The following is a 13,729-nucleotide window of genomic DNA, read 5'->3' as shown; positions in this document are numbered from 1 at the left end:
GAGAAATATTTAAGTATATGCTTATAATGCTTTTTGTATTGAGTACAAATCAGCTTAAATTGATTGTGTTAAGCTGATTGAATCTAAAGCAGTATCATGAAGTATGTTTCAAATATATATGTTTTCTACTTCATGCAACTTAGCTATGTATTACTTCTAGAAAACAATATCTTTTATATTGCATATACTCCAAGTTTTGTCATCATCAAAAAGGGGGAGATTGATGACCCAAAGATTGATTCATAGATTGATTTTGATGATCACAAAACCTTGAAGTATAGATACTAATGTTTATGTTGCAAGGAGAAAGATATTTATGTTGCAAGGAACATAGCAAGTTGGAAGAACACAAGAAGGCCTCTAAAAGCACTCAAGAAAAGTTGGAAGAAAGCTACAAGTTATTGGCCCAAGTCTCAAGTTCAAAAGATTCAAATTGGAGGAGCAAATTCAAGGAAAATTTAAAAGAATAGTCTTCGAGTCGACTCCTGAGGAATTCGAGTCGACTCCAATGCTTGGCGAGTCAACTCGAGAGTAGAACGAGTCGACTCCAGGGTGTAAAAGGCAGAAAAGTCAGAGAGGGATTTTCGACCCTGAGATTCGAGTCGACTCCTAAGGAATTCGAGTCGACTCCAATGGTTGCCGAGTCGACTCCAAAGAAAGCGAGAGTCGACTCTCAGTGGTACACAAGGGAAAACTCAGAGAAGCAGTTTTTGGACACTGAGATTCGAGTCGACTCCCACAAAGTCCGAGTCGACTCCAAAGACAGCGCAACCCCAAGACAGAAGACGGTATTTTCGTCTCTGAGAGGCGAGTCGACTCCAAGACAAGTCGAGTCGACTCCAAGGCAGCGCGGCTCCAAAATACAGAGGATCAGTTTTCCGACTCTGAGATTCGAGTCGACTCCCAGACAGCTCGAGTCGACTCCAAGGCAGCACTACACTAAGATGGCAGAAGACCAACTTTCGAAAACTGAGAGCCGAGTCGACTCCAAGGAAGTTCGAGTCGACTCCAAGACTGGACGAGCCAAAAGACAGAGGATCGGGAGTTCGGACTCTGGGATTCGAGTCGACTCCCAGGATAGTCGAGTCGACTCGAGTGGACAAAATTCAAATTTGGAACAGTTGCCGAGTCGACTCCGGAAAAGCTTGAGTCGACTCCCGCTACAGCCGAGTCGACTCCTGATCGCGCGAGTCGACTCCGATCCCAACGGTAATATTGTCAGGAGGTGCAGACTGGTTCCAACGGCTATATTTTTGTCTCTAACGGCTATATTCTTGTTTCCACTCCATCTAAAGCTATAAAAACAAGAAGAGAGCTAGGGGAGAACTCATGGAAGTGGGAGAGAACTTTTAGGGAAGAGATTCCAAACAGATTACAAGGGAAATCTCCCAAAAGCACAAAAGGGCCATTCAAAGTGAAATAGAGGGAAGAAGAGCATCCAAGTGAATCCCAAAGCTTCCTCTCCATCCGTGTGCTGCCTCAGTGATCCTCCACTTCGTGCCAAATCAGAAGAGGGTCAAGTAAAGAAGAAGTCGAGCTCCTTCATCTTCCAAACTCGTTTGAGGACTTCACTTTACTCTATTTGCTTATAGTGTTATATTTGCTTGTTTAAGAAGCTTTGATTTATCTTAAACTTTGTTATAATATCTTGTAACTTGATTCAATCACGGGATTGAATCAAGGGGTAAAGGTTTGTTGGTGAGCCAAAGGGAAAACCAACGGTGTAAGGTTTGTTGGTGAGCCAAAGGGAAAACCAACGGGGTTTAGGTTTGTTGGTGAGCCGAGGGTAAAACCAACGTGTAAGGGTTTGATTGTGAGCCCGGGAAAACAATCGGAGTGGTTCTAGTCGGTGAGCCTGGGAAAACCGACCGAGTTCGTTGTGCGCTCGTAAAACAACAAGTTGGGTTGTGAGCTTGTAAAACAACCGGCTGTAATCTGTAGGATTATAGTGGAATTCCCAAGAGGTCTTGGGGAGTGGATGTAGGTGCTGGGGTGCACCGAACCACTATATGTTTATTGTGTTTGTGATGCTTTTTGTCATTGTCTAACTTGCTTACTTAGATATATTGCTTGCTTAACTCGTATCTACGCATCCCTTAGTTGCAAGCATACTCAATTTACTTAATCAAGTCCCATTTAATAAATCATACTGTTGCTAAGGTTAAATTCCACTGTGCATCTATATAACTTAGCATAGTTAATCAAAAAGTCTTAGAAGTAGTTTAAAAGTTTTAAAAGACCCAATTCACCCCCCCCTCTTGGGTTGTATCTACTGGGCAACACTATGGTTGACGATCGCCCAAAACCAGCACCGAAATTGGCTCAAGGCCTGCAAAAGAGAAAGTTTGCATTGGAAGTTAATACCATGATGCAAATTGATATTGGAAGAACATAATACATGGCATTCTCCAGAATCTGGGAATTTTGTTCAATTGATGCGTGGCCTTTGAAATTTTTTTCGCGAAACCAATTGCACAAGCCCATGTCAAGCTTACTTTGTCCAGTGAATCCTTTTACACTGTTTGGCATAAGTTTGATAATATCTTCCTGAATTTGTGAAATTTCATACAAGTTTTATAAGCTAGATCTGTTTGTTATTTATTTTCCCCATTAAAACCCGAAAACATGAATATATGTGTCTGCGTGTGCAGAGAGAAACAAAGAAAGCTAGTTTTGCAAGGTTTTAAAATTTAAATTATCCTCTTAAGTGTTCTCCTGAAGGTATGGAGGCTGGAGGTTTGGACTTTAACATGGATTCAGGGTTCATTCATAGGAGATAAGAAGGGCAAAGGGTGAAAAAGTGAAAAAATAATGATTCTTTTTAATATCTCAAAGAGGAATTTTTGCGTTTCTTTTAAATCTCAAAGAGCATTGTGTGTACCTTTTATCTAGGGGGGGTAATTGGATTTTCTATGTTTAGGTGGCAAGGGGGGTAAGTGGCTGGGGGTTGTGGAGGTTGATATCCGTATGCAAGTCATATGAGAAAGACCCTTACAAAATTTTTCTTGCTCTAGCATGGATAGGTTTGCGAATAATGTATAGCTTTCTTGTTATGTCTTTTCAAATTATTTCATTCATTATTGCTCGCATAAAAAACTTCCAAGTGGCTTATGTTCCTGTTTTTGTCTCTTGTTCTTTGATTATTTCAAACTTCATAAAAGAAATTAAATGTGGGATCTTGGCATACCATGTGTGATGATATCTTCACTGCCAAAATCTGGTAGTACTTCTTTAATACTTGCCCTGTGGAGCTATCACTTATAGAGTAGAAATTTCATCTGTAGAGTGGACATTTTGTCTGTATACAAAATATGATAAGACTCGTCTTATTCAAGAGTTTTTTTATGCCGTTAATAAAAATATCCAATGAGGCCAAACAATACTTCAAATGGAACAGAGACAATTTGTTTCGACTGGAGTCTGATATTTCTTGAGGAATACAGTGGGAGCCCCACCTTCAGGGTTCAAACCTGGATTGGAGTATGATTTTAACAATGATTCTCGCAAATAAATATTCATTATCCTTTCTACAGAATTGCTACATATTGCATTCAATTATGTTCTTCCATGGTGTTTTAATATGTCATTATATTGGTATGCAGTCTGTTCAAGTTGAAAAACTAGATGGTGCAAGTGTTTTGTGCAAGTTCCTTGTTAGATTTTACACAATTGGAACTCTCGTGCTTTAGCATTACTGTTTCCACAACCTTCAGGTCAGATGATCATTTTGCTTATGTTTGACAGCTATGTGAATTGCGAGTCGACCTAACGAGATGTCTCTCAAGGGCATAATTTTTGCAGTAAACTGTTGGCACTATATGCAAGAGAATTGAATCTACAACCATTTACTTTCTTATTTTTGTATCACTTGTTTTTATCATCATATTGTCTAGGGTTCAAGATTTTCTTACTTTCCTTTGTCAAGATTCATAGTGGGCTTGGTTGCTGTTCCGGTGTCGCTTCATTTTGAAATGAATATTTCATACTATCAGAGGTTGCAACAGGCAATTACGGTCTTTTCCACTAGCATCCACTGCCACCACCCGATATTTGTCCTCTTGTTGAGAGGGCATCAGCTATGAAGTGAAACTCTATAAGAATGCTCCAGAAAGGAACGAGCAATTTATTATAGCTGGCTGTCGGGCAAATCATCTACCAGAATCATGTAAACATTTTTATCCATTTCTTTTTTTTTCTTGCACTTAACTATTTCATTGTACATATTGGATAATTAAAGCTAGTAGGCATAGGCTAAGTCTAGCACTAAAAGGTCAAGAGCCATTTTTTTCTATTGTTTGAGAGAAAGGAATTCTAATATTTGTACTATGATTTGTGTATTCAGTCATATCTCAAGGAATATTTTTGTGCTCAATCAATTTGATTTATGCTAAAGCCTAAAGTCATTGCAAAATTTTCCATGTCTACTGTCTTGATGAAATTTAGTACTAGGTTCTCTGATTTTTCCTTTTAAGGTTAAGAATCAGATATCTGAATTCACTGTTGAATGGCTACTCATACCTATATGCTAAAAATCCTATTTAAGTGTGGGGGGCAATTGCCAAGTTCAATTCATTTCTACATGTTGCTATTGCTGCTGTTGTCATCATCAATACAATCACCTTCGCTTCGAAGTTGTTGTCAAATGTTTCATTTTGGGGTTTGGGATGACAAACAACAGAAAATGTAGATCGTGCATTTTTTTGATTCGTTAGCATCTTTGCTTTGTAGTTGTCACTAATGTTTCATTCTCGGGGAAAAACAGATAAATGCATGCATTGCATTCTAAAGTTCATACTCAATGAAGTTATTAAAGGCCCTTCTTTGTTCGCCACATTGATAGTCTGCAATTTTAGGGCCTCACAGTTAAATCATTAAGATGTCTAGCCTCGCCTTTTCTGATCATGTATCAAAGTCGCAATGAAAACCATTAAGATGTCTAGCTTCACTTTTTCTGATCTTGTATCAAGACTATTTTCGTATATATAGCAACTACTTGACAGTGAACATCAGAAAGTTCATACTATTTCTCAAATCAAAAGTTGTTGATTGCGGCCATTTCTGTATTTTTGAATTATTTTCTTTAATCCTTCTTTTGAGGGTGAGTCTTGGCACAATGATAATAGTGCTCCATTGTGATATGAAGGTCATGGGTTTGGAATGTGTTTATAGTCTCTCTATAAAACAAGGATAAGGCTAAGATATCTGACTCTCTCTGGACCTCAGAGAGCTGCTCTTTCTTTAATCCTTCTTTTAATGACTCCTTTCTGAGTTGGTCTTATAGGATTTCCTCTCAAGAGTTTTCCCATTGGATCAAGCTTCCATGTTTCCTGGACTTTTGAAAGCTCCTCGGATCTATATCAATAAATAAATATATAAATAAAAGCTCCTCGGACGTTGAGAGATGCTATGTTGCTTTTGAGCACCTCCTAGAGCCAAGACATCCCATGTATGAGAGACTACGACATGGGTTTCCCATCAGTCTTTTCTGTGTCTTGAATACCTCCTGGCTGTCTAATCTCTAAAGCTATGACCTGAGTTTCCCACCCATCTTTTCTACAGCTCAAGCAATCTTCGGCTATGGTCTTTGTGGTCTCCTATGGAGTTTTCCCTGTCCATCAACCGGCTCCTTGAATTCCTTCGCAATGTTCCCCTGCACAGATTCTGTCGGCGCTGCATTATTTCTCTGAATTATATGTCTGGTCTCTTATTGCTAGTAACCTTCTCTTTTTATTTTGCATTTTCTCACTCCATTGCAGGAGTATGCTAAGTTACTCTAACCAGGAGCAGATTCAAGTCTACAGCGCACAAGTGGAACTATGAAACGAATCAAAATGAGAATGTCGTGGGTGCAAGATTAAGATCTCAGAAAGATCTATTGTGGAGCTGTAGTTCAAAAGTTGTGTCTGTAAGAGAGTATTTCCAGTCTAGGCTATATATGCTTGTGCTCATTTGTGAACTAATTCGACAAGATCAGGAACTCGTACCAAGAAAGGGGCACCACAGATCCTGACAAGTGGAGGCTTTCCCTATCGAATTACATTCGTCATGCGCTTCATCCGAAAACAAGAAACTCTGGACATAAGTCTGTTCTTAGTTTTGTGGGGCTCTTCTGGACCACTCCTGCATTATATCATGCTACTGTTATGCGACATGCTCAGAACTGAGGTGACAGCATTTCCTTGGAGTTTATTAGCACAAAAGAAATGCATCTCCCCCTCCAACAATCCACCGGAGTTGTCTGCATTCGTACCCAATTATTGCACGAGAGCTTTCAACTCACTGCAAAAAATCAGACTGCTAATCTTTTTTTCATTCAGATTCATAGCAGAGAACCCATATTTTAACCACTTATGCCACTGCTGTCAGCAATGTAGATAGAGCATCATGTGCAGTTGTGCTTTGTGGTTGGCTGCCATGGCGCTGCCTAAAGTGGAAATTCTTGTCTTTCTATCACAGCCTTCTTAATGGTTTGCGTTTCAGTACTCAAATCAAATCTCAATTTGGCTATCATCCACTGTGCAACTCATTTTGACTTTGCGTCACAAAGATGACTATGATTCCTTGAATGAAATATCTTCCTGATTTCCTCTGCATCTATACTTTTCCAGAAATTTTCACTCTCTCTGGTTTATGAGCTTAAATTGAACCAAGCTTTTCTATTTTTCTGGTCTTCTAGGGTTTATCGGTAACATCGTTTTTGTTTCAGTTATCTTGCATTAATTCAGTGTGTATCAAAAAAAAAAAAAAGGTCGAGTGCCAGTGAAGAGCTTCTGATTTCAATCTCATAATTTAATTTCAGGCAGTGTAGATGAGATGATGCTTGCTGACAATGGGTGGGATAACCATTATCGTTTTTGGTAGCCATGCAGTTTAGACTTGAAAAAAAAAAAATGATGGTCACATGAGGAGCAAGTAGAAAAATTAGGTCTTGAATTAATGGAGAATTATATGTTCGACGCGAGCTAGGACACTGCATGATCTTGGAGAAGAGCAAAGCCCAGCTTAGTCCACGCACACTCATTAATTATTAACTGGACGCGTGGCACATGTAAACACGCAAACCAGCCGAGGTTCGAAACCAAACGCCAAAGGAAGCGCTGTTTGCTTGTTGAGGGACGTGGATTCATGTCTCCTGCGAATGCGAGGACTGGATGATGGAGGGAAATTGGAGTGGCAACTAATTGGTGTTTCTTATTTCTCATCACCATGTGTGCCGGTGGATATGCGGCGGTGACCTTCGTCTCCAGATTGCTGCACCAAGGTCGGACCGATTCGGCTTCCATGTTAGAGATCGTACAAACTAATGAAGATCAGGGTCAAACTATTTTGGTAGGATTGTTTTGTATAGAGGAAATACTAAAACTTGAATTGAATATGGGAGACATTGATTTCTCTTATTTTGGAAAAGGCCGACCCACTTAAGGATACAGAGCTTCTACAGCTGCACATTAAAGCTAGGGAGATCCTTCAAACTGCTTCTGCCATTGTTCAGTTTGTTGTTGAATAATTTAAAAAATCTATTTACAAACCACTATTTTTGTGAAAGACTTATGTTGCTTTTTTGCATTTTTATTTCTTGCAGACTTTTTGTAAATACTTTCTGTAAACTCTCTTTTGCGATAAAGACCTCCCTCTTGAAATAATAATAATAATAATAAAAACTTGAATGTGGGCCTCACATCAAACATGCATTAATTAGTTTGGGTTTTTTCATCTCATTTGTATCTTTGATATCAGCACCATCAGTAGAACTAGCAGATGAATAGCTATGATCAGGTGAACACCAATTTGCTCTTCTCAACTTCAAAATGAGCATGCTGCCATGCTGGATTGAGGTTTTGCTTTGCATATTTAACACAATACACGGCCAGACACTCCCACATACACCGATCAACGTTCTAGTGTTATGGTTAGATACTTGGTTTATACATTTAATTAGATTTCGGATTCAAACATCAATAGAAACTCGAGCTTTACAGAAGAAAAAGTAACAACAACAAACAAATTCAGGCCTTCAGAGTCTTCAAGAACCAATTTCCTTGAAAGGAAAGTCAATGAAGCCTTTGAAAACTCTACCTAGGTCCTGCTCTAGGAGGTTGACAGTTATCTAAATCTTGACTTAACCCATGGCTCGAGAGCCAAAAAGCCACACTACTAGAAATAGGTATTATAAGTTTCTCGCTGCAAGACCAAGCCAACTACCAAGATGATTATTCTAATACATAACCATATTATGTCACCTACTTCTCAACTTGCTAACATTGAGTACATACATCTAGCATCTCATGGTTCAAGCGAGCTCTTGGTTCTTCTCGACCACCCTCACTTCCTTGGCCGATCTCAGTATAGCTGCCTGATGCCATCATAGCATAGTCATCAGCAACATATACATACTTCGCTGTTAATGACACAGAAACAGGAAAAGGTGCGCTTTAAACCCAAGAGAAAAATACCTGGTTTTCAGTTATTTCCACGGCGAAACCATCAACAATGGCCAAAGAAGATTTCTTCTTGTAGCTGTTTGGTCGAAGCAGCTTTGCTAGCAGCTGGTCGTGCTTGTTACTCAGATAAGCGTCAAGCTCCGCTGAACATTTTGTCGACCTGCTGAGATTTCATCACAAGAAAGGACCACAAAATGTGAGAAGTTCTATTGATAAGAGTTCAAGAAAAGAATCTGAGAGCGTTGGTTGGGTATGCCAAACTGATTCGCTCGCAGGCGCTCGTACTCAGGATCAAAGTTCATGAAGACAAAATACACTTCGGCTTCTGGGTTCCCCATGGCCACCAGCAACTTCCCTGCTCCTCTCACTCACTTCCTGATGATCTCCCAATATCTACACTCAGGAACTTGGCTTTGATCTCTCATTGCAAGGTTACCATATATATATACTACGAGGAGAGTGGTGGTGATGGCATGAAGTCCACAAGTAGCTGGTCAGGGGGCCCTACCTCCTTTAATTTGTTCTCCTAGATTCTCTCGCTAATCGACTCCCTGACCCGGTAGCTGCATTCGTTCACATTACCACAAATACTTAGTAATCTTTTTTACAGGTGGTCGAGGGATCTTCTGATATTTAGCTCGTTTTGCTCGTACACAGTTGTTTCAATGGGTGGTGAGTGGTAAGTGCTGCTGGTTGTACGGCTCTTTTAAAAATAGGGTAACATGGTCATCCGTTTTTGCGTGTGGGGTATACGATTGAAGCCCTTGGAGAAAAATTTCATGCAAATGGTCAAGGTTTTCACCAGTTTCGAAGCTGAGATCCAAGTGGGATGACATCAGAGGTGGAGGGACCGGATCCGGCTGGTTGGAAGGACGCGGACGAACGCGACACGCGGCTCAGCTCATATTTTGAGCCTGCTACGGGCTTCACATGCCTACAATCCACATGCAACCATCTGGAAAGAGAGGAGAGAGAGGCGAGGGACCCGGGGATTGAAATAAGATCGGATAAGAACTGAATATTAATATATAAATATAAATATTTATTAAATACAAAATTTATATCTATAAATAGATATAAATATTTAGATCAGTTAGTTAACTAAATTTTATGGCCACATAATTAATGACAGATGCTTCAATTTTTATTTATATTTAGATAAATTTAGATACAAGAATGAATTTTGACGGATATTATGTGATTTACAATCATCCCAAAGAGGACTGCTTTCCTCTTGTGGGCTTCACTAGGCTCGCATGCTCACAACTTGGACCGGGCCAGGATCTGGGTTTGGTGGAGGTGCAAGCCGTAAAGTTACCACGCCCTCCTCTCCTAACGACTTGTGCATTGCTGGTCTCCGATTTCATGATAGCTACTAGATAAAAATTTATGCCACGGCGTCCCGTTTCTTGCACATGAAAAGAGCCCAACCGTAACTCGTAGGAATCAGCATAAAACAAAGGGGATGATAAAATACTATTATACTAAGCTGCCAAGCTACCCATTATGTGGTTTCATATAATTTTTCTTGCGCACTAATAGGCACCCCAAAGCATTTTCCTGTACCTTTCTTAGGCTTTTTTGAATCCCTATGATTCTTATGTGGTTAATAGAGAGAATATATTGGGATATTGCTATCATCATTGTCATCACATCATTACAATGACTATCGTCATCATTACTGATTCATTCATTCATTAATTAATTATATAACTTATGCTTATACTTGATGGGAAATAGAAAGTGATTGGCTCGCTCTACTTCTAACTGGTCGAAAGGGATGAGGCCATGCCGTTGGAATCACATCACTAATGATGGATTGCTGTTGCTTTCAAATATGGCTACTGGATGCATAAATTGTCCCCATGTCAGAAAGCAAATACTACAGCAAACTGACCCAACGATGGCAGATCCATGCTCTTAGATTTCACTTGCAAAACTTCGTTTCCTCATGATCCAATGATTGTGATAAATTCCTTTTTTGATTGTGATAAATTTTATTAAAGATCTTTCGTCTGCAAGTTATTACTCCTCAATTATTTTTATTCTTTTTGTAATTCTCATTTTATTAGAAATTGTGAAATTTTGCTTTCTAACACAAAGAGCGAACCATGTCTCTTGAGTTAATCAAACTCCTTGATCGACCTGCTCGATCTGGCATGCCTACAATCTGATCGGTCATAGTTTAGTTTTTCAAGAAACAGGATCATACAAATTTCATTCCTTCGATGAGGGTTAACATCGAAGCTCTTCCTTTTCTTCATTTATCTAGGTGAAAAGCTCAGCAAGCAGGTGGCAAGGTTAGTTATAAAAACTTCTCCAGATAAAGCAGTCTGACTGCTCGGCTATTGCCTTTGCTTGCTGATGTTTCTTTCTCAGAATTTTTTGGCTTAATTGATGAGTTGTTTGTTAATACAGTAAAGAGATGTTGGGAAAAGAAAGACTTATCAAACAGATCCCTTTGGATAGCTAGCTTGTTAGGATAGGACATGCTGGTCCTCGTTTTAAATTGTGCATTTAAACTGTCAACGGTCAAAAAGAACATCTTGTTGTCCTTGGAGTGTTATCAGAGCGAATAATAGAAGTTAGTCATGTTGCAGTTAGATATTTGTTCTGTGCCTCTGCAATAATTGTTGAGAGTGGAATTTGAACGCTTGCACTTTTGTAAAATCTATATTTACAATTCAATTAAATTAACATATTAGTGAAACTATTTATCTAATGTAAAAAATCAAAATTACCCTCAAGTAGAGAAAAGAATATACATATTTATTTATATTTTTGCATAGCTATTTATATCACTTAAGGTTATTTTGATTATTTGTAAAATTTTTCTGATGTGGCATTTGGCTTCTACTTAAGGTTAACAGTTTGGCTAATATTTGGCTAAGTTATGGTTTAAACTAAATGATAGAAATAAACTTCAAAAGGATAAATATAGATTTTTCAAACTATTGGATGCAACTGTAGTTACCTCCGAGGATATTCGTAATTTTTTTTAAATTTAAGTCACAAACTTTTGGCCCGGGCATCTTCAAGCATATAATAGATTGCTATACTTTCTCAATTGGATTATTTGACAAAGAATCCACACTATTTTATCCATGATAGCTATTATGAGTTTTTGATGCCTTACTGCCTGAAATGCTGATAAGTTTTTTTAATTTAAGATCGGTATAGAGGAAGAGCGTGCTTGATATAAAAATCCACCTCCAAATCTTATCAATCATCAAAATCAACATGAACTTGCCATCGAACTTACCAAGAAAGTGTACAAAATACTGGCACATGGGGTCCATTTAAATCAGGTCAACAAAATCAGACCATGCGCTTGAGATAAGGGAAAAGATTCAAGTGCATAGAAGAACAGAGCAATCATAGGCTCCATAATAGGCTCAATCATTGAGGCAACGAGTGCTGCACGGCCTAACGCAGCCGAACGAATCATTGGCCTGAGGACTCTGAAATACTCAAGTATTTTAGTTGGGCTGGCGGGCCTACAGCTCGTCAAAATCTTAGAAACTGCCCTTCGCCAGAACTCCAGCATGTCATGCATGCATCATAAGTAAAGCTTGAGATATGGGTAAAAAAGGTGGAAAGTTTGAAGTCTGCAACTCCTATGGATGCATCCATTTGGTCATGACCGACTGGTCCGTGTCATCTACAAGCAAGACTTATCTAAAGGACATGGAAGGCTTTGGTCTGAAGATGGAATGGCATTCCTGAATAATGTTAAAAAACCGACCTATAATTGCTCTGAGTACTCCTGTGTTTGGCCAATGCTAAGATAACAAATGTCATACTAATATAGGGCTGCAAATGGGTCGAGTCGGATCGGATCGGGTCGGATCCTGAGTGACCCCAATCCGATCCAGTTTCGGGTTCTAATTTTGGACCCAGATCCGACCCGGTTGAAAATCAAATTGGATTGGGTTGGATCTATGCCTACAAATTTTGACCCGACGGATTATTCGGGTCAGGTCGAATCGGGTCGGATTCATGCCTACAAATTTTGACCATGATTATATCTCAAGAAAATATGCAAACTAGGTTAACCCCCCCCCCCCCCCCCCCCCCCCAAAAAAAGGGTCTGGTCAAGTCCAGAACCGAGTCGAGATTGGGTGGATCCGACCCGACCCGAAAAATAGAACGGATCCAAATTTAGGACCCGGCCCGGCTCCGCGGGTCCTAAAATTCGGGTCGGGTCGGGCCTTATGCGGGTTGGGTTAGGTCGGGTCACGGGTCGACTCGACCCATTTGCAGCTCTATACTAATATCTTCAATTCTTTGGTCATTTAGAAGGAAACGGTATGCCAATTTTTTAATATTTTATTATTTTGTTTTTTTTGACTTCCATGGATATATCTATCTATACTCGAATGATTTAAATCATCCGATTTACCAAAAAAATATATATTTTTTCCGGATACCGAGAGATGCTGCAGAGATGCAAATGGGCCAGCCTTGGGTTGAGAGCGATACAACGTAGGCTTATGGCTAGCCCATTTTAATGCCAGGGCATTTATCCATTGATATTTTTTGGAAGCAATTAGGACATGGGTTAGGACTCTGCGTGGTGGAAACTTTGTGACTGCTTGGGGATGAGAGCGATACAACGTAGGCTTTGAGGTTCGTTTTCTGAGCATGATTGCTTTTAAATGCCCTGTTGATTTATGCTGGTGTCACGGCAAGAGAACACCTGACTTGGTGCAAGTGACCTTGTGATGGAAATGGATTAGAGTGAAGTGAGGGCCATAATTATTTATATTGCTACCAGTGCAGGAAAACATTCAAACAAGCAAAAATTTCCAACTAGAGATGATCAATGGATATGAGGATCACTGGGTACTGGGAAAATTAGTAGAATCCTCTTCTTTATTTATGTTCTTGAAAATAAGATTGGCAAAGAAAAACAAAAACAATTCAGGTATCAGTAGTTCATTCTTAGATTAGCACATCAAAACCCTTTCACTTCAGTTGGAAAATTTAAAGCATGAGATATTATATATCGCAGAAGTAGGATCGGTAACTCACTCGAAGTAGTGAAAGATCCATTAGGTAGGAAATGAACTCGAGAAATTTAATTGAAAGGATGATTTCATGGTGCGGATGATGAGAGGAGGTAAAGAACATACGATCAAATGAATGACATGCATCGTCCGCTCTCCTCCAAGAGCTTCCAGCTAGCCTTAAACAATGCCGGAAGCCCTTGGGGGAGAGTGAGCCATGGATGCCATTGCACTACTTTCCAATGTAAGAAAGGCTAGAATTCTTCAACCTGTGGAAGA

General features: G+C 39.5%; 1 protein-coding gene across 3 annotated transcripts; it reads right to left on the bottom strand.

The window, feature by feature from the left end:
* Positions 1-7,896: 7,896 nt before the first annotated feature.
* Positions 7,897-8,998, bottom strand: LOC103702955 (subtilisin-like protease SBT2.5). Of its 3 annotated transcripts, none has more exons than XM_039129685.3 (3): positions 8,703-8,998; positions 8,454-8,601; positions 7,897-8,353 (listed from the first exon to the last, which is right to left on the bottom strand). In XM_039129685.3, the coding sequence occupies exons 1-3, from the start codon at positions 8,777-8,779 to the stop codon at positions 8,291-8,293; spliced, it is 288 nt and encodes a 95-aa protein (XP_038985613.1). In that variant the 5' UTR covers positions 8,780-8,998; the 3' UTR covers positions 7,897-8,290. The 3 variants fall into 3 exon arrangements, with proteins under 3 accessions (XP_038985613.1, XP_089779707.1, XP_089779706.1); XM_089923581.1 differs by having other exon boundaries at positions 8,454-8,604; positions 8,727-8,998; XM_089923580.1 differs by having other exon boundaries at positions 8,454-8,604; positions 8,703-8,993.
* Positions 8,999-13,729: the final 4,731 nt, after the last annotated feature.

Source organism: Phoenix dactylifera, chromosome 5 (genome assembly GCF_051530095.1).
Source record: "Phoenix dactylifera cultivar Ajwa chromosome 5, Ajwa_hap1_PhDact_Kaust_v1.1, whole genome shotgun sequence".
NCBI lineage: Eukaryota > Viridiplantae > Streptophyta > Magnoliopsida > Arecales > Arecaceae > Phoenix > Phoenix dactylifera.
Note: the sequence above shows the minus strand (reverse complement) of the source record. Positions and strands in the feature narration are given on the sequence as shown.